This window comes from Crinia signifera, chromosome 6, assembly GCF_055691185.1.
Source record: "Crinia signifera chromosome 6, ASM5569118v1, whole genome shotgun sequence".
NCBI lineage: Eukaryota > Metazoa > Chordata > Amphibia > Anura > Myobatrachidae > Crinia > Crinia signifera.
The window spans coordinates 216,819,280-216,839,523 of record NC_139222.1 but is presented as its reverse complement, the minus strand read 5'-3'; the positions used below and the strand labels follow the sequence as shown (position 1 = coordinate 216,839,523).

Below are 20,244 nucleotides of genomic sequence, written 5' to 3'. Positions count from 1 at the left end.
ACTGCGTCCAAGGATGCCGCGATTGGCTTTAGCATGTCCAGAAAATGTGCCAGACATGCCCCTGTTTTCAAGGACGCAGCCCTGTCACTGCCTCAAAATGTCACTGCCTCAAAATGTCAGGAGCATATGCAGATTAAAGACAGGGCAAGCCCCAATAACCACATGCACATTATGTGGCTTTTTCCGAGTTGGGATCAAAACAAGAACAAGTAATAACTTTACACCTTGGCAAAACAATGTTGCACTGCCGGTAGGGCAGATTTACACATTTTCAGAGAGATTCCCATGTGCGCATACAAGATTGTGCGCTGACCCCCTTCACTGTAATGATCTCTGACTTTATTAGACTCTTGCGAAGCTTCAAACAGGCACTGAAAACCCACCACTGTCCTTTCTGCATAACCTAGTACCGAGGGCGCTCCCCCCACCTGCTGCCTCATGTCCTGGGCTGGCCATCCCTGCCATGCTTACTTACTGCCTTCAGGCCTCCTTGGAGCAGTGAGTCCTGATGCAATAAACAAAAATAGTTTTATTATTAATAATAATAATAATAATAACAATAATAATAATACATTTATTGGAAAGCATCAAACAAAGCCATACAGAGACATCCAACAATAATGTAATCTATGATACATAGATGTCAAGGTATGGATTACCAGAATAAACTGACATTGTAAATAAGATGTAAATTTAACATATATTAAAGAAATTAAGAACCAGGAGAAGGCAAAGGAGGAAAGGAAAAAGCATGAAGTTAAAAAATGGGGAAGAAGGAGAGAAAGAAAAATTAAAAGGAGATGGACCACTGAGCACAATGAGTCAGACCTAAAAGAAACAAACCATGAATCTCACATTTATTCAGGGTGTTCTGTAAAGCATGACTGATTCTTTCCATAGAAGCAATAATCCATATTTTATATGCATAGGTGGGCGGGAAAGGTTCTTCTAACATAACATTAGGGTACCCCTAGCAGCAAGTAAAATATGTTTGTTTGATGGGGCACTAAGTCCTACTATCGAAAGTGCAAGTAATGCTGTCCGTGGACCAAGGACTACCTGGGATTGGAAAATCTGTCAGAAGAGATTTAATTTGTACTCCATAAGGACCTATCATAGGACTAAATGTGAATGAGATGGGGGGGCGTGGCCTGGACGCCGATGGAGTAGGCAGCAGATATCCTGAGCTCCAACAACAGATCCTGATTAATATCCTTTTCTCGCTGCCGCCGGGGACCCTGACCCTCACAAAGGGAGCGAGATACAGTGCCTTTTGCCCAGCAGCACCGCCAGTGACCTTCAAGGCTTATCCGGCCGCTGGACCGGGGACAACGCTGCCCGCGGCCTGTACAACAGCAGGGATCCGGACGCCGCTGGTCCTTTCCCCTTCACCGCCGGGATATTGTCACAGCGCTGCCTGCCCGTGTGCTACAGTGGGTGAGAGGGGCTGGTGCCGGCTGCTCCCTGTTATTGTTATATAGAGCAGGGAACGCTCCCATCTTGGTAGCCCTGCTGCGGACCGCGCAGGGAGGGTGGGTGCCATCTTGCCCGCGTGGCGGTCGGGTTGTGGCGTTTTACTGCATCTGTAGTGTCTCTCCTGGGCCTGGCTGTTACAAATCCTGGACTCTGCTGGATGTCAACGCTATGGACCATATGTGAGTGCATTAACTCCTGATATTATAGTGGGGGTCAGCCATGGACACGGTCGGTATACACTCTATTGACTGCCTGCCTGGGGTGCCCGGGATCATATGGTTTCTTTAAGATCCATATCTATATACTGTTTCCCTTGAAAAATCCTGCTATCGCTGAAGGAGGAGAGGGGCGGCTTTCTGCTGATATTTACCTATAACCCTGGGACGTGCTTGCCTCCATATATTACTGCAGAGATAACTTGTGGCTGTGGGACTGTGCTTTTACATCTCTGTCCCCTCCTGGGACCAAGTCTCAGATGGAAGCCTCATTGAAGCATATCCTGCAGGTCATTACCTCCGTTACAGACAGGCTTCTCAATAAATTTACTGGCTTACAGTGGGATAATATTTGTCCCCCTTGTGTCAATGCTACACCTGCTGATGTATCTGTGGACAATGTGTACACATGTAATGTCCCTACAACCTATGAGGTCTATACACCATTATACTGTCAGGACAACTACTTGCATAACCCTGTAAATATGTCTAAAATCCTGTCTTGCCATCTTATACATCCTGCGGCATGCTCAAAATTGCTTCATGTATATGGAACATATGCCAACCATAATTGGAACGGAACGTATTTCTACTTTGCATCTTCCCCTGCTTTTCCCTTTGATGCTGAGGAAATCCTGGTCCGTCATTCTTTCCCTGTATTGGGCCGGAGAGATGGCCGGACTAACGTACCGCACTATTTTGCAATCTGGGACATTTTCTTTTGTCTATGCTCGGACCTTTGACTATTGGAACAATGCTTTTTCTAAGCTTAACTGGGTACAATTTTGTCTGCTTCAAGAGCCATGGGTTTGTAGCCCTCAGGTTATCTCTACTTTTATCCTGTACTTTTATGGGGGGGGGGGCATCCTGCTGATTTACTCTGGCAAATCTATACTGCTGATACCCAATGGGAAAACCTGGTATAATATCCTGTCATTATTGGGGGGGGATGGGAATAGATAGTTAGCACAAGTTAGCATAGTTGGGTGGGGGGGCATAGTTCAGGGATCCAAGTACACCTTAGTTGGGGATGGGTAGTAGAGGGTGGGGGGTTATAAGGGAGGTTTGTTTTGGTCATTTGGGGGGGGGGGGGGTATTTTGACTTACTATATTATTATTGGGCAGAACAATTTAGCTGTCATAGGGGCCAGATTCTCTAAGCTTCAAAAGTGATAAAATGGAGAGTGATAAACAGCCAGACAATCAGCTCCTGTCTGACATTTTCCAAACACAGTCTGTGACATGGCAGGTAGGAGCTGATTGGCTGGCTGTTTATCACTCTCCATTTTATCACTTTTGGAGCTTAGAGAATCTGGTCCATAGTCATTATTGGCACATTAATATAATACTACAAACCACATAAGTGGATGGTGATTATGCTCCTTGTACGTGAACATTTCTTTATTTTCTCTGGGATGCTCCCACTAACTTTACCCGAGTAGGCGCCCTCAGGTATCTACATATCCTGTATTATGTTACAGAAATACGAATGTTTAGAACACACTGCTTCAATTCTCATTTTATAATTGCCACCACGCTGTATACGTTGTCTATGCCTAACTTTGCCATTTTGTCTGCTATGTTACCACTTATGACACATATATATATATATATATAAACCTTGTGTAGATCGGCACTGCTATATATATATATATATATATATATATATATATATATATATATATATATATATATATATATATATATATATATAATATTATATACACATATACATACACACGGGGAGAGGGGGGGGTGGTGTTTGTTATGTATAAAAGTGAATAAAAATGATTGAATTTAAATGTGAATGAGATGCTATTTGAGGCCACACCACGCCAACACAGAGATGAGGACGTTAAATACATTTTATAGAGCCCAGATGGTACCAGGTACCATCTTGTACGTATTTAAGTTTATTTTAAGGAGGTAGGAAATTAGTAACTTTTAGCTTTATAGTCTTCCAAGCATCATCCTCTGGTGGAGGTCCGAAGTCCCTCTCCCAGCGACTTTTATGTGGCAATACAGGGTCCGGACCAGAGGAGCTGAGCATTAAATATAACATAGAAATAAAGCCCTACAATGGGGAGAATAATAATAAACCCTCTCTAAAGGTATCAAAGACGAATGAGTCAGGGAATATAGGAAATATAGCAAATGGAAGTATTCAAAAGGCCTGGGGTGGGGAATTTGCTATAGTATCTAACTAATGTACACCAAGAGGTTCCTTCAATAAGGTCAGTGTACCTCTGGGGAAATCTGGGTCATCTCATATTGGGGTGAGAGGGAATGGTAAGTGCTGAGACTAAAATGGCGACGCAGAAAAGCCAGATAGAGTAAGATTTACATGGGGTAGAAACCTGATCATATACTCCTTGTGCTGGGTCTTCTATGAATCCATGATCAATATGCTTAAATATCAAAGTTTTTTTTTTTTTTTAGAGCACCAAGTGAAATTCCAATTGCATGCCATCATGATTTAGCATCAGAGGACAGATGTAATGGCAGAGTCTCTGACTTTTTTAATAGTTTATTTTATATCCCCGGAGAGTGATGACCATGCCGACGGGACCGCAAGGCAGAGTTTAGGTCACCCAGGGAGTCCAAATCTGACAGCAGTAGTAATAAGTTGTATGCTGCAATGTAAGTGTGTGCATCTCTTTTAATTGTAATGCTTCTGCAACAATTTGCAGCTACAGAGACCACTGTTGGGGTAAATTTAAAGATCGGAGTTCTGTTGAAGATGGGATGTTGCCCATAACAACCAATTCGATTTTACTTCTTCTATTTTGCACCTTCTAGAAGGTGATATAATCTGATTTGTTGCCATCTTCAATAGATCTCCGATCATAGTAAATTTACCCCTCTGCGTCTTTAGAGGCACCATCAAAACTTACACTTGGCCCAGCTAAGGAGCAGATTCTGTGCCAGTGGGAGGAATTATACATCTGAGATCGGAACCTCTTCAGCAACTTTCCTGCAACACTCCCTTAACATGCTTGTAGGACAGACCATCTCTGGGTGTCCTTTTAGCCACCAACCAGGAGAGGCCAATACATTTTGAAGACTTTTCTCAGGTCATGCGTCTCAATCAGAAAATATATCAGACACTCTGACCAAAGGTTGAACTCGATGGACGCTTTCAGCTTTAAATTTATTCAGCTTTAACAACTATGTAAGAATTGTGGGGTAATTCAGACCTGTTCGCTAGGCTGCTTGTATTTGCAGCCTAGAAATACGGTAAACGCCGCCCCACCGAAACCTCACACACACCCCCAACCCCACTGGCCGAATCCATCCCCTAGCATGTGAGCGGATACTTTTGCATACGTTCACATACACATCCTGCATGCACCCGAATGCATGCATTGAATGATTTCCCCACTGAAAGTCAGCCTGGACTGACTTTTCCTGCGCCCACTATCTGCCAAGTTCGGGGCAGGCATAAAACGCTGGCCGTTCCCCTGCTTCCGCCCCATTGCCGCTCCCGTCCCTACTGGAGCAAACGGCCCAACAAGTTTGTGCATATGCATGCGCAAACCCGAGGCCTCTGTGCGTGCTTGGTGTCTATGGGCAGTATTCAATGGTAATATTCTCCGTGCACGGCGAGCATTTTTTTTTGCTCGCCGTGCACTCTCCGTGTTCCGGAGGGCTCGTTGCCTCTCCTGCTGCCACTATTCAATGTTTATAAGACTCGCCGCCACTCGCGGCGAGTCTTAACCCCTGCAGCGGACGAGCGTCCGCAGCAGGGAGCTGACAGGGACGTGGCATCCAGGGAGATTAAAGTCTCCCTGGATGCCACAGAACATATGTGAGGGTAGGGGGCCCCCCTGGGACCCAGGCAGCACAGGCTGCCCCCCTCTATAGCCAGCGGGGGACCCAGTATTCACTGTACCCGAACGTGCTTCGGGTGCAGTGAATATATGAATATCTAATGAGCGGCTCGAGCGCTCCGGCCCCCTGCTGGCTGCACTGTGTAAAAAAAAGAAAAAAAAAAAATGTAAAAAAATATTTTTTTAAAAATTAAATATATATTCATGTGCTATAGGCACATGAATAAAAATAACATGGCCCTCCACAGAAAAAAAAACCTGATTTTTTGACACCAAAATTAAAAAAAACACCCTTTTAGTTTAAAAGTTCACATTCCTGCTCTCCATCAAAAGATGGAGAATTTCTTCACGGAGAGAGACGGCGAGAATCACTAAGAAAGACGGAGAATATTTCACATTGAATAGGGTGGCTCGCCTTTGGAGAAAAAAAACCTCTCTCCACGGCGAAAAAAGCACAAATTCTCCACAAAACACGGAGAACTTTTCTCATTGAATACTGCCCTATATGTGCATGCGCAAAGTGACTGTGGTATAAAAAAAATTTGTGTCATTGCGTTCAGTTCATCAGGCCCAGTGACTGCAAAAATAGGCACATTGTGATTTGTAGCAAATGTTTTTGTTCTCTGCTGGCTGTGGGGTATGTCTGGTACATGAGTTACACAAAGGTTCTCTGATTGTGTATTTCATCTGTAAATTTGTATTCATTATACTTGTGCTTTGCTTGCGTCCCCTAATGATATTTACACATAGCAGATGGGCTTTAGTTGCTAGCGTATTCTGCAATTTGTCATCATTTAACACCTTTTTTGCATTTCTTGACATGTGTGGGTGTGCCACGTTTACCTTTATAGAGATTTATCTGGAGTTATTTCCAGTTCTACTGAAAGAAACTACGTATATATTCTGTTTAGTGTTATTTATTTGTGTCCTTTTCTGCTATTTCTGATTAAAAAACAAACAAATGGATCCTAATTATACATTTATAATCCTTAATCAGAAATTATAATTGTGTTTATAAAAGAAAGTTTAATGTAATTTTGTCTAAAATGGAATAATTGGCTTTGTGAAATATTATGTAGCTTTGTGTTTAAGCAATGTGTACAGGGACAAATGTAAATATTATATACAGGTGTCTATTATTATCAAGAAGGCTTGACCAAGGGGGTCATTTAATTATCCCCTTTTCCACCAAAATCCCTGTCTGACCCTAATTTTGCCAGGTCGTACCTTGCTTAAACACCATTTCCAATTAACTGTAGTCCTGAGTTTTTCCCGGGTGGCGTATGTTTTCCACTGAACCCTGTAAAACCACGAAAAGCCCAGCAAAATCTGTGGATGTCATTAAAATTTTTTTAGTCGCTATCAGTAAGTAGGGATGATGTAGCTGTGGCCACGCCCCCTTCTCGCCCACTGCCGGCGACATTAAATCCCGCCTGCGTGTTCTCAAGCTTGACAGCCGTGACCCCCAGATTGAATACCCCCCTAAATCTGAAGAAATGCTATACATACATACATACATACATACATCAATAAGTACCTGTGTTAAGAATGAAGACACATTTTTCACAAAAAGTTTTATTTATTTTTCAACATAACCTCCTTTCACAGTAATACACTTTTCCCAACGTCCCTGCCATTTATTTAAACCCTTTAAAAAATATGATTGGTCAAAATCGCGTAGACTTTGACCTCCCCTTTTGAGCTGAATTTTTTCCCCATGAGCCATGTTTTCAGGTTAGGGAACAGAAAGAAGTTGCAGGGAGCCAAGCTGGGCGAGTATGGTGGATGCGGCAACAATTCATAGCGCAATTCATAAAATTTGGCCACAACCATTCCGGATGAGGGAGCTGGTGCATTATCGTTGTGGGGGAAAAAAAAAAACCTAACCTATAAATCAATCTGAAATTTGGTATTGCGTTGTTACAGAGATGGTAGTACACGATAGTAATACCAACTTTCCTCAACAACACCACCTGTCTTCAAACACAGGTATTATTGATCCACCCTTTTATTGTCCGCATTCACAGTAAATTACATTCGTGTTTATTTTATACTATCAGTTATACCCCTCTTTTTCCTGTGTGTATTGAAATGTAAGATTCAAATCAATCTATTAATTGAAATAGTACAAAGATTAGCTTTTAGCTGCTAGAGGTTAAAAATAAGAAGTCTAGGTAGCAAAACACTGAAAAATAGTTTCTTCTACATACTTCATGGTAGCCGTTTACAATGGGTTTATCCCTTCTTTCCCTTTTTTTTTTTTTTTACTTCAAATCTTTATTTCATTTTTCAACAAATTACAAATACAATCACATAACATGTAGACATACCCACACATACTAGTACAAAACTTATGTCGGTAAAATAACCCTCAATTGCTAAATAGAGAAAAAACTTAATTTACAAAAAGAAGAGCAGATAAACACGATATCTATTTTAGGGCTGCACTATTCAGCTAGCTACTTAGAGGAAATGTTAGCTCGGCCTATTTAGAGCATCAGGGGGCTTCTATGATTGAGACGTTTACCACTAGTTGGTACCGCATTATATGAGAAGTACCTTGGGCTTATTATTAAAGGGGGGGGGGGGGGTTCTACTTAACCTTCTTCTGAATTTACTTGGGCTAGGCAGAGTACGATGACAATATAGGGAATTAATTTGGCACGTGATTAATGTTTGTTAATATGGAGTCTCTCTTGGTATTATGGTTGTATTTAGCCTATCCCAGTCTATTTATGGAAACCTACAATGACTTAACGGTGAAATAAAATAAAAATAATATCAATCCAGTGTCGTTATTTTATCGTGTAGGTGAATATTTAGGTGTCGCGTTGTCTCACCAACGACATAAAAAGTTACTAAAGTGTCTACAAATAAGAATTTAAAAAAGCGCTAGGAAGATATGTATCTATTTTTAAAGTTAGAGAAAGCAATACTCTATGTCTTGCTTAAACTTGCTTACGTGTAAGTAATTACCTATCAATATCAATTCAACGTGAGGTGAGTGGATTATAAATCCTTTGTCGCTTTGTAGCTTTGTATCCGTGTGGTGTGGCTACATTGCTATCAACCTATCTCCTACTTGTGTCTCTAACAGTGTAGTGTGAAATCTATCCCTTATTTATCGTGGTCAGTGACCTGGAGGAAGGCGGAATTTACCCAATATTGCCAGATCTTATCAAATTTAGCCCTAGTATTCCGTTTAGTATATATATCTTTTTCTTGTCTATAGGTGTAATCCCTTCTTTCCCTTTAATTAGACAGGTAGTTTTTCTCTCTCCTAGGATCCAGCTCTTCCTCTATATAGCTCCACTCCTCTCCATGTACTCTAGTCTTTTTCCTGTCTCCTTTGTAGTAGTACAGGTAGTGTTGGGTTTATTTTATTAGCTACGGTAGGCTAGTATGCTACTGTACAGGGCAGCGGCAGGGTGATGGCGGTGCTTTTCCCCTTTATTATGGTCCGGGCCAGCAGCTTAAGGACACTAACCTGCAGTGGTGGTATAGAATGTGGTCTCGCTGGCAATGTTTGGGAGTTGTATCCTCGGCATTGCTGTAGCAGTGCAGCATCTGGCAGGTTTCCGGCAATGTTGTGCATGCGGCTTGTGTCACATAGGCAGGCCGCGTGCGTGTCACCGGTGGTGTGAGCGCCGGGAAGGATACGTCAGTCTGAGCACGTGGCCTGTGTTCCAGCAAACTTTCAATCGCTCTGTGAATATTCACCTCTTCAGGCAAGCTTCTCATATTCCAGAACCCTCACTTAACCTCCAGAATCATTCATATTTAATTGCATCCCATCAGGACTGTCTTTTAATCTGGGGGGACTGCCGTGCTATGGAATCTTATCCTTATGTATCCCTCCTATTATCCCTCTAGATTGTAAGCTTGCGAGCAGGGCCCTCCTACCTCTGTCGGTTTGTTGCTACCTAGTTTGTTTTATCACTTTCCAATTGTAAAGCATACTTGCCTACCCTCCCAGAATGGCCGGGAGGGTCCTGCAATTCGGGTCTTCCTCCAGGCCCCCCGGGAAGGTGGGCAAGTCTCCCGCATTACGCCACAGCCCCACGCTCCCCGCGGTATAAAACTCCGAATTTTGCAGGTCCGCGGGGAGGGACGGGGCTAAAATTAAACGAGTTGTGTCATTTTAGCCCCTCCCCCATCCGCAGACCCGCAAATGAATGTGACTGTCTGTCATGGGGGCGGGCTTGGTGATGTCCGTCTTGCCCCACCCGCAAAACGAAGCCATGCCCCACCCCCTTTCACTCCTCTCCGGGCATCTCCCGGAGAGGAGAATTATAAAGTCGGCATGTATGTTGTAAAGTGCAATGGAATATGCTGCGGTATATAAGAAACTGTAATTAAATAAATAAAAGGTCAATTGCTTATCCTAAAATACAATAATGACCCAAAACCTCCATCCATTTGTACAACAGAACTATGACACATGTAACTAGATAGTAGTCTTCAAGTCGTGGAATGGCCAGCATAGTCCTCAGATGTAAACCCCATAACTGCACAGACATGTAAAACCAAAGCAACCTACTTTACAAGTGCAACACATTTGTTGGAACTTCTGCAACAGTGTTGGGAAGAACAACCTGAAAAATATTTGGTTTCCATTGTAGAAATAATGCTACAAGTGTGCTCACCAGTCATATCTACAAAGGTTTTCTACTTTGAGTTAAAAATTAGATTTCATTTTGATAAATATAATTATTCAGATTTTTTTTTTTTAATCTGCAATGTTTATTGTTTAGTGCTTTGATTTCAGATTACAGTGAAACAAACTGCACATTTCCCTTAAAATCTGTGGGTGTTCGAATATTTTTAGATTACCCAAACTGGTCATGCTCTCAGAATTTTCTTTGCAGCATATTTTTTTTATGTATTTGATTGAATCAGTAATTATTCCACATGTTCTCATTGAGGGAAATATTTTAAAAGAATATCTGTTGGTGTCAGGAGCACGGCACCTGGGTAGACAATTTTTGCCCTGTAGTAGAAACAGTTTTTGATGTTGAAAATGAGATGAACACACAGCAGAGGGCAGCAGAGGATAAAGTTATCTGCATCCGAAGAGACACTATTGCTGCTTTCAGACCGCATAACTGGCTTTGACCCTGTATTTGAAAACGTTTCCAAAAACGGGTCTGCCAGATAAAACCCCTTTCACACCGCAGCTCTTAAACGGTATATTACCGTTTAAGTGCCGATTTTTTGACACTGGCAGACCCGTTTTTGGAAACTTTCCAAATACAGGGTCAAAGCCAGTGCAGCCTTCAGCCCTACCCTCCCCTCCGTGCAGCTCCCCCCTCCCCCCCCGCGCGTGTCGACACCCCCCGCGCGTGTCGACACCCCCCGCGCGTGTCGACACCCCCCGCGCGTGTCAACACCCCCCCGCGCGTCGACCCGCCCTGCGTGTCGACGCCCCCCCCCCCCCCCCCCCCCCCCCCCCGTGTCGACTTGCTTCCGACCATACAGAACTGCAGTGCCGGGATCCACAACGGAGGTACCGGCTGCACGGGGGTAAGTCGACACGGGGGGGGGGGGGGCGTCGACGCGCGCGGGGCGGCTCCAGTGCTGTGAATATTTAATGAGCGCTCATTAAATATTCACTGTGCTGAATTTAGGACCCAGCTCATTGGCTGGGTCCTAAATACCGTTTCAGAACCCAATTTTGAGCCTAAAATACCGGTTCTGAAACGGGTAGGACCCTGCATTTTAACCGGTTAGAAAAAACGGTATTTTCTAACCGGTTAAGTGGTCCTGCACCTTTCAGACCGCACAGATTACCGTTTTAAAACGGTAAAAAAACGGCAATATACCGTTTACAAAGTGCGGTCGTAAAGGGGCATATCTAGACACTAAAAAAAGCTAACACCATGAACCGTATTTCAACAATTTTGGGAACAAGGACTTCTTTGACAGGATTATTCTTTGAAGGACACCCATTGAATTGTCTTCAGAACAGCCTTATTTATTTATTTATTCATTTATTAACAGTTTCTTATATAGCGCATACATATTCCGCAGCCCTTTTACAGAGAATATCTGAACATTCACATCAGTCCCTGCCCCAGTGGAGCTTACAATCTATATTCCCTACCACATGTACATGCTGCCAATGCTGAATGATGTCAATTACTTCAGCCACTGGCACCATGAGATTCTGCTTTTACATGACTTCATGTTTAGCACCCCCCTGTTCAGTGGAGATAGGCTGGGACTACTGGTTTCCTGTATTAGGTGGCAAGAATGAAGCATGCAGAAGTGATAATTGCCTGAGAAAACTCCCTGTCTGATCAGTGACCCAGTTTTCTGTTCAGGGAATGCCGGTTACATAGTGACAGGAGAGGTGGCACGCTATTGTGTCTAGAAGCATAGCAAATATACATTGTACAGTAATATATAGTTGCCATTCTGTACCCTGGAATATGTATGTATTAATGTCTGTTTTACAGATTGTGAGTGTTACAATGAGTAAGTACCGTCTTGTTAAAGGTAAAGCTGGCCATGCATCAGAACGATTTCAGGCCCAAATGCACAATTTTGATGGTTTGTGCAATGCATCGTGTGTGTTTTGAGAAGCAGATCTTAGGCAAAGGGGTATATCCAATGCTGCTCAGTGAGCAGCAGCGAGGGGGTTTGTATGGCGAGGATGACTTTTTTTTTCCACTAGGGAAAAGGCTTTTCCTTGCCGTCCAGCCCCCTTGCCGTCCATTCGCCATATTGTACGTTCCAGGGGAAATCCTTGCCATCAGAGGGCAGTGAGGATTATCCTCGGCATTGCTGTAGCAGTGCAGCATCTGGCAGGTTTCCGGCAATGTTGTGCATGCGGCTTGTGTCACATAGGCAGGCCGCGTGCGTGTCACCGGTGGTGTGAGCGCCGGGAAGGATATGTCAGTCTGAGCATGTGGCCTGTGTTCCAGCAAACTTTCAAGCGCTCTGAAAACTCACCTCTTCAGGCAAGCTTCTCATATTCCAGAACCCTCACTTAACCTCCAGAATCATTCATATTTAATTGCAGCCCATCAGGACTGTCTTTTAATCTGGGGGGACTGCCGTGCTATGGAATCTTATCCTTATGTATCCCTCCTATTATCCCTCTAGATTGTAAGCTTGCGAGCAGGGCCCTCCTACCTCTGTCGGTTTGTTGCTACCTAGTTTGTTTTATCACTTTCCAATTGTAAAGCATACTTGCCTACCCTCCCAGAATGGCCGGGAGGGTCCTGCAATTCGGGTCTTCCTCCAGGCCCCCCGGGAAGGTGGGCAAGTCTCCCGCATTACGCCACAGCCCCACGCTCCCCCCTTCCCCGCGGTATAAAACTCCGAATTTTGCAGGTCCGCGGGGAGGGACGGGGCTAAAATTAAACGAGTTGTGTCATTTTAGCCCCTCCCCCATCCGCAGACCCGCAAATGAATGTGACTGTCTGTCATGGGGGCGGGCTTGGTGATGTCCGTCTTGCCCCACCCGCAAAACGAAGCCATGCCCCACCCCCTTTCACTCCTCTCCGGGCATCTCCCGGAGAGGAGAATTATAAAGTCGGCATGTATGTTGTAAAGTGCAATGGAATATGCTGCGGTATATAAGAAACTGTAATTAAATAAATAAAAGGTCAATTGCTTATCCTAAAATACAATAATGACCCAAAACCTCCATCCATTTGTACAACAGAACTATGACACATGTAACTAGATAGTAGTCTTCAAGTCGTGGAATGGCCAGCATAGTCCTCAGATGTAAACCCCATAACTGCACAGACATGTAAGGGGTATATCCAATGCTGCTCAGTGAGCAGCAGCGAGGGGGTTTGTATGGCGAGGATGACTTTTTTTTTCCACTAGGGAAAAGGCTTTTCCTTGCCGTCCAGCCCCCTTGCCGTCCATTCGCCATATTGTACGTTCCAGGGGAAATCCTTGCCATCAGAGGGCAGTGAGGATTCCCCTAAATGGCAATGTTTGCAGCAAATACAGGGAGCCCGCTGCATTTTGAGGCGAGCTCCGCCGTTTTGACGGCCACATTAGCCGTTTCCACCTCCACTCAGGGAACAGGTGATGTGGAAACGGCGAGTGAGGTGGGGTGAGTTGAATACTGGTGGCTGTTATGGCCGTATAGCTCAATGTCAGCCACTCGTCCCGTGCAATTTATACCCCATAATCTTCACAAATTATTCTGCCCAACAAGCTTCCCTATATATCGTCCAGGGATGGGAATCTTTGGCCCGCTTGCTGTTGTTTTACTACATGTCCCAGCATGCCCTGCATCAATTTTAGCATGGCCAAATAGCAAAACTGCAGCAGGGAATGCTGGGATGTGTACAGCTGGAGAGCCGAAGGTTCCCCATGCCTGATACAGTTCATACATAATGCAACGCATTTTCTCTCTCTACATCCAAACAACCCACTGACCACAGGCCAACATTGCACTGTGACTGGATCATCTAGCCTACAACGAACCTTTGCAATTTGTCCTGTGTATATTCATATTTCCGTAAAGATGGTAAGCTTGTGAGCATTGTCTCTGTCTGTCTCATTTTATTGCTGGTTTTCTCCCATTTGTAAAGTGCAACGGAATATACTGGTGATGTATAAATAATGTATTGTATAAATTAATAAGGTTAGGCCTGGGGTAGGGGAGGAGGTGACATGCAGCAGATTGTTTTCAAAGAGTAACCCTATTTATAATGCAGATAGTTCTGTTTTTTTTTTTATATCATAATCCTAATACAGGCTTCTTTTGTTGGTACAATTACTAATAATTAAAATGGCAGTATTTAGTGGATACGAAGAGGAGAATAGCAGGCCTTGGGTACTGCCTCGGGCAGTAGAATGGCAAGGGGCACCCTTGTGTACAAGTCGTGATTTATAATAATTATGAATTTGACGTACCATAGCGATATATTTTGACCAGCGGCCTAAACATGTAGAGAGATGAACTACCTTATGTCTGTCATGAGGGCACTAATGCTGATGCATCTGCCAAACATCCAAGCACGCCAGGAGACTGTATTGAAATGTGGGCAATTAGCTGTGCTTAAATCTAGGCTCTAGTTGTATTCCTATATTGGCATTCGAATTATTAAGATAAAAATTCTTAGTATATTAAATAAAAAGATGAACCGCTTTTCTGCTGAGGCGTTTCTCGGGCCTGTGCTGAGTCCATCTTTCCATGTTTGTACTAGTCACATTAAAATATCACCATTTATTTGTTGCAGAACCCACGCAAATTGTCTTTCTTTTCAGCAGGTGTTTTTAGAAAACACCATTAGTCTTTTGGCACGGCATATACAATATGGCAAAGAAGTAGGTTTTATTTTAATGTTCAAGAGTGTGAATGAAAAGCAAATGAAATGTAAATGTAATGGGCAAAGAAGTGGGTTTTTATTTAAATTGCAGAAAGTGAGTGAAAAGCAAATGTTCGTTGTGTTATTTTTTTTCAGAACTAGGATTGTATGTGTAGGTTTTCACAATGAAATCTGCACTCGAAAATATATTTATTTTTTTCTGAAAATGTATGACCCTCTCAATTTAACTGTTAACAGACTAGGGAGCAAAGCAGAACTAATAAGTAGTAACTTGCACTGTGGCCAACTACATACCTGATTGAGAGATGACATGGGATTGATGCAGCACACAGATTCCCGATTATCTGTAGCTACACATGGTCCATTTTGTGCATGTGCAGAACGGATTCGGTATTAATCCCGACGGTCAAAATACAGACAAGGACAAAATCCTGAAAATTTAAAATCCCGACATTTAAAATCCCGACAAGGTCAAAATACCGACATATAGAATGTACAGGTTAAACCGTTAGCATGACTTTGTGTCGACAGATCGTGAAGTAGACATGGGTTTTTTCACAGTTTTTTGATCCGAATGTCGACACGGCTGACATGGACACAGTTGGAAGTGAACCGCATCGCTCGTCATGCTTCGGGCACGGTGCCGCGCTACGCTCGGCACACTATTTTATTCTCCCACCACGTCCTAGTGCAGGGCTGGGCAACACCGGCCCTCCAGATGTTGATGAACTACACATCCCAGCATGCCTTGCATCAGTTTCAGCATGGCCACATAGCAAAACTAATGCAAAGCATCCTGGGATGTGTAGTTCATTAACATCTGGAGGGCCGGTGTTGCCCAGCCCTGCCCTAGTGGATGGTAGGGCATGAAATACCGCCTGTCGGCACGTGTGACTTCCTGAACTCGCAGACCCTCCTTTCAAACTTCACATCTGCGATATAATGCATACTCAGCTGCCCATCTGCATGTTCCTCGGGGGTCGTGATATTGGGTCCCAGCTTGTGACATCAGCAGCTACTCTCTTCTACTGAGACCTATCCTGCATGTTCCATCAGACAGAAATTTAAAGCTGCTTACAAGCGGTATTGAATTTTCATCCATCTCTGAATCAGGCACTATAAGGCAAATCAAGGGATGCACATCATTTTTTATTTTATTTTTTATTTTATTTTTTGTTATATGCAGGGTTAATACTGTCTGCTTTCGCAAGCAGCTCACAACTGCTGAGTAGCTTTATTTTTCACTGTAATTTAGACTAAGGGCATGATTCAGAGTAAAGCAAAAAAGTACACCTTAGGGGAAAACTGTGCTGCACTGCAGGTGGGGCAGACGTAACATGTGCAGAGAGAGAGTTAAGCTGGTTATAAATGTAGTGATTCCCACTGCTGCTAATATAGCTAACTATATCAGCAGTGCTGTACAATAACGATATAGTGTATACAGTTTGACCAAAATCGTAAGCTGCATGTAGAGAAAACCTGGGGCGCCGTGCGTATCGTTAATGATATTGAATGTACACACTGGACAATATTGACATGATATTTTTAACGATCTAATCAATATTGTTAACTATATATTGCCCAGTGTGTGTACCCAGCTTTAAATGTGAGTGGGTTATATTTTTTCTGTGCAGGGTAAATGCAGCCTGCTTTTCATGTAGCTCACACATGTTTGATGGCTTTATTTTTGCACTGCCCCCACAGTGCAACATGGGTTTTGACCTGTTGTGTTCTTATTGCTTTGCTTGCAATTCTGAATCAGGCCTAGGGGGCTATACAGACGTGATCGCGTGACTGCGATTTTGCAGGCAAGGTGATTATCAATAGACGTACAACTCGCAGTATGCATGCGCAAGGCCACCCTTCGATAGCATGAGAACACCCAGCATTCTCATAGGAATGCCCATGAAACTCTGGGTGTTCCCATATGGTAATGAGGCAGCTGCCGCCCCAAACCCCTCTCCACCCTCTGCCTGTAACGTTGCTTGCGTGCACCCATCTAACAATCTGCGCAGAAATGCGCATAGAAGAAACATCGGTCCCCTTTCTAAAAGCCCCTGAATAAGGGCCTATGTCTACCATTTCCCTATTGCATCCTAGAAAATGATACAATCTAGTACATTTACCCCATATTATCTCTAATTGTCAGACAACTGCAATCCCTACAGCTGGTCTCCCATATATATTCTGTCTGAAAAAGGCTTTTCTTTCCTATATGCACAGAGCTTATATGCGCCCATGGCACTCCCACAAGTTAGGGTGGTTACATGCAATGACACTGACATGTACAGACAGAGCCAGGTTTCATCCACCTCTGAATAGAGCGGACATGGAAAAATCAGCGTAAATTTGCATCTGCGTATGCACTGTTTGCAAAAACTCATCATTTAGGGCCTGACTCATACCTGCAAGCCAAGCAGCGAGTGTTCAGAGCACAATGAACAGATAACTGCCACCCCCTGCGATGCAAAATCCCGCCTTACCATCAAGTTTGCAGGGCTGTAAACGATGTGTACAGGTACACATTTGATTTTAACTTCCCTCGGAATGATTTTTTTCCGCTCCCTGGTGCTCGCAGCCTTCGCATAGCCCAGGAGTCACTCGGTAGATGCGAACAGAACAGCCGCTTATAGGCGGGTGCTGACACACCTGTGTTTCAACTAGATGGATTACAGTAGCAGACAAACACACAAGGTTCCACTGCTATCAGCTAATATTGGGTAAGTTATACAAAACAGGACAGTGGACGATTGGAAAGATGTTGCCTGGTCTGATGACATTTTTCTGCTGTCACTCAAACATCATAGGGTCAGGATTTGGGATAAACAACATCCATCCAACACAATCCACTGATTGTCTTGTGTCAATAGTTCAAGATGTGGATAATGTAGATAATGTAGTTGTAATGGAAATGGTTTCTTGATGCACCATTGGCCTCATGATGCCTATTGAGTGTTATTGTACTTGAGTAAGTTAATGGGCATGATTATTTCTTTTATGGCCTTTGTCTATTCACAGTCTAATGGCTACTTTCAGCAGGGTAAAGTGCAAAGTCACATAGTAAACAATGTCAGTCTGGCTCTGCGAACATGACAATGTACACTTATTTCAAACTGATTGTCCTTTCTTACAGATATAGCAGCGTCTGGTAGGGAGATCCAGTATTTATACTTAATCCTGTCCATGCTGAAATGTTATTTGTTTATACTGTATTTTGAGTGACTTGGCCCCAAGGGAGATAGGGTGGATAGACCATGGGCCAAATGTAATAGGGTGTGCGAATCGGAAAGTGAGAGCTTTTGGTAGAGTTTTCCCATTTTTTTAAAAGCGACATGGTAAAAGTGTAAATGATTGCTGCTTTAAAAAAAATGGGAAAACTCTCCCAAAATCTCTCACTGATTCTCACACCCTATTACATTCGGTCCCTTATACCCCTTTTACACCGCTGCAAAAACCCGGGTCAGCGGCGGTATAAATGGGTCACCCCGTGTCCCTTTACAAAGGACTTCCACCCAGGTCCTGACCTGGGTTGAACACACCTAGGACCTAGAGGGCAGTGTAAACGGGTACACCGGGTCAGTAGACCGGCTCCCGTTTACATCAATGGGGGAAGTCCAACCTCCGAACCGCAGCGTCCGCAGGTTGGGCGGAGGGCGCACACAGCCTACGCTGATGTCTGCTGTACTCTGCAGATGGCAGCAGAGGAGGTGAATGGATGCCTGTGTGCGGCATTCATTCACCTACCGGATGAGGGCTGGGGGGGTGCACAGGGCTTTGGGCAACCCAGCAGCTTACGTTAGTGCTAGGCTTGCCCCTAGCGCAGTGGGCCTGGCGTGGCGATCAGCACTTGGAGATGATGTCATCCCCAATTGGTGGCTCAGGAACCGCCTGCGCCAGGTGGGGGGAGCACCAGTGTGAAAGGTAACAAACGCGGGGTCACACCCGGGTTGAAGCTGGGTCCAAAAACGCGGGTGCGACTCTGCGTTTTGGTGTAAAAGGGGTATTACCTGAAGTATTTTACGTTTTCGACAAGCATTTTGTATTTTATACACTACTGGTAACAAGACAAGAGCTCTCTATATGTTAGGTTTAAAGACTTCTAGAACAGGACAAGTTTATAAGAGCATCTGCCATGAAATAGGTCAGAAGCAGTGAGCAAACGAGTTCAATAGTCCTGGTTGGAGAACGTGAGGTTTGTGTCTGTGTTCAAATGAAGTGGATTAGTTTACTTGATGTTTCAGCCTGTTATATTCCTACAAATAAAGTGAAAAATTATATATACAAAAGAGGTTCCCAAACATGGGGGGCGCGATTCAGACCTGGTCGATCATGTACGAATTTGCTACCCCGGGCAATAAAATATGCAGGTGTTCAAAGCCCTGGAGCGAACACCTTTGGCGAGTTTCACGCTCGCAAGGGCTTTCGCACCATAATGGGTGGGAAGAGGGCAGGCACACCCTTGGAAACGCTAGGTGTACCCCTGTGCATGCAGATGGATATGACGCATCAGCACCTGCCCCCATTTCGCTGATCTCCATCCACGAAGGAAGGAAAAATCATTTGATGGTGAGCGACCATCAAATGATTTTTCTTCCGTGCGTCCGCTCGCATGCTACTGCAGGGATTTTATCGGCAGGGGGGGAGCGGGCCTTCAGCGGGCGGTGTTAACCTGCTCACTAGGCAGCGAATAAAAAACTGCCAAGCGAGCAGGTCTGAATCATGCCCCTGGTCCTCTAGACACCCCAACAGTACAGGTATATTAATGCTTGGCCACAGGTGAATTAATTAGTATCTCAGTCAATTTGATTATCCATTTTCAAGGAGCCATGGATATACTTAAAACCTGGACTGTTGGGGTGCCATTAAGGAACGTGTTTAGGAACCCATTTGCGTTACAAGTTCAGTCTGAGGAGGCATTGTTCAGTTTAGTGCAGTTTGTTTTGCATTTCTTTAGAATGTTCCGGTATAAAACGACTGCATTATGGTTGTTAGGCATCTTAAGAATAGTTATGTATCATAGCTTGGTTTCTTTAGCAGTCTAAATGCTAGGCAATAAATGTCCCTGTGCATCAGGAATCGTATACACTGCCATAGCGCATTCTGGTCTGACGAACAGTTTGGTGGAATAGAGGGTTCCATACGTTTTTGCTCCTTGTAAACAAGTTTTTATTTTTACAATAAAATCCACATTCAAGACTACAGTAAAGTAAAGATTGTTGAACTCCCACAGTACATTTCATGTATAAAACTTTTATTCCATCATAAAACTACAGGATATCATAAGAAGGCCGGGCTATAGCAGCTACAGTACACAGGTGGTGTTGTCTCGCAGCCTTTACTTGAAAACCATCTGTGGTGTCCTCTCCCTACATTCTACACACTATTGTCCCCATATACCATGTATTCTTGTGAGATCGCAGA

The 20,244-nt window shown here is 43.8% G+C and overlaps 1 protein-coding gene across 6 annotated transcripts in view; it reads left to right on the top strand.

Annotated features, from left to right (window-relative positions):
* Window positions 1-20,244, top strand: part of ENDOV (endonuclease V) — a 133,849-nt gene that overhangs the window by 84,767 nt on the left and 28,838 nt on the right. Inside the window, exon 8 of one of the 6 annotated variants that reach the window (XM_083148835.1) lies at window positions 4,131-4,431. The exons of the other annotated variants lie outside the window; for them this stretch is intronic. Coding sequence (XP_083004961.1) covers window positions 4,131-4,142 — 12 coding nt within the window. The 3' untranslated portion in view covers window positions 4,143-4,431. Of the gene's footprint in view, window positions 1-4,130; window positions 4,432-20,244 lie in introns of those variants that run through there. 6 annotated transcript variants of the gene reach the window in all.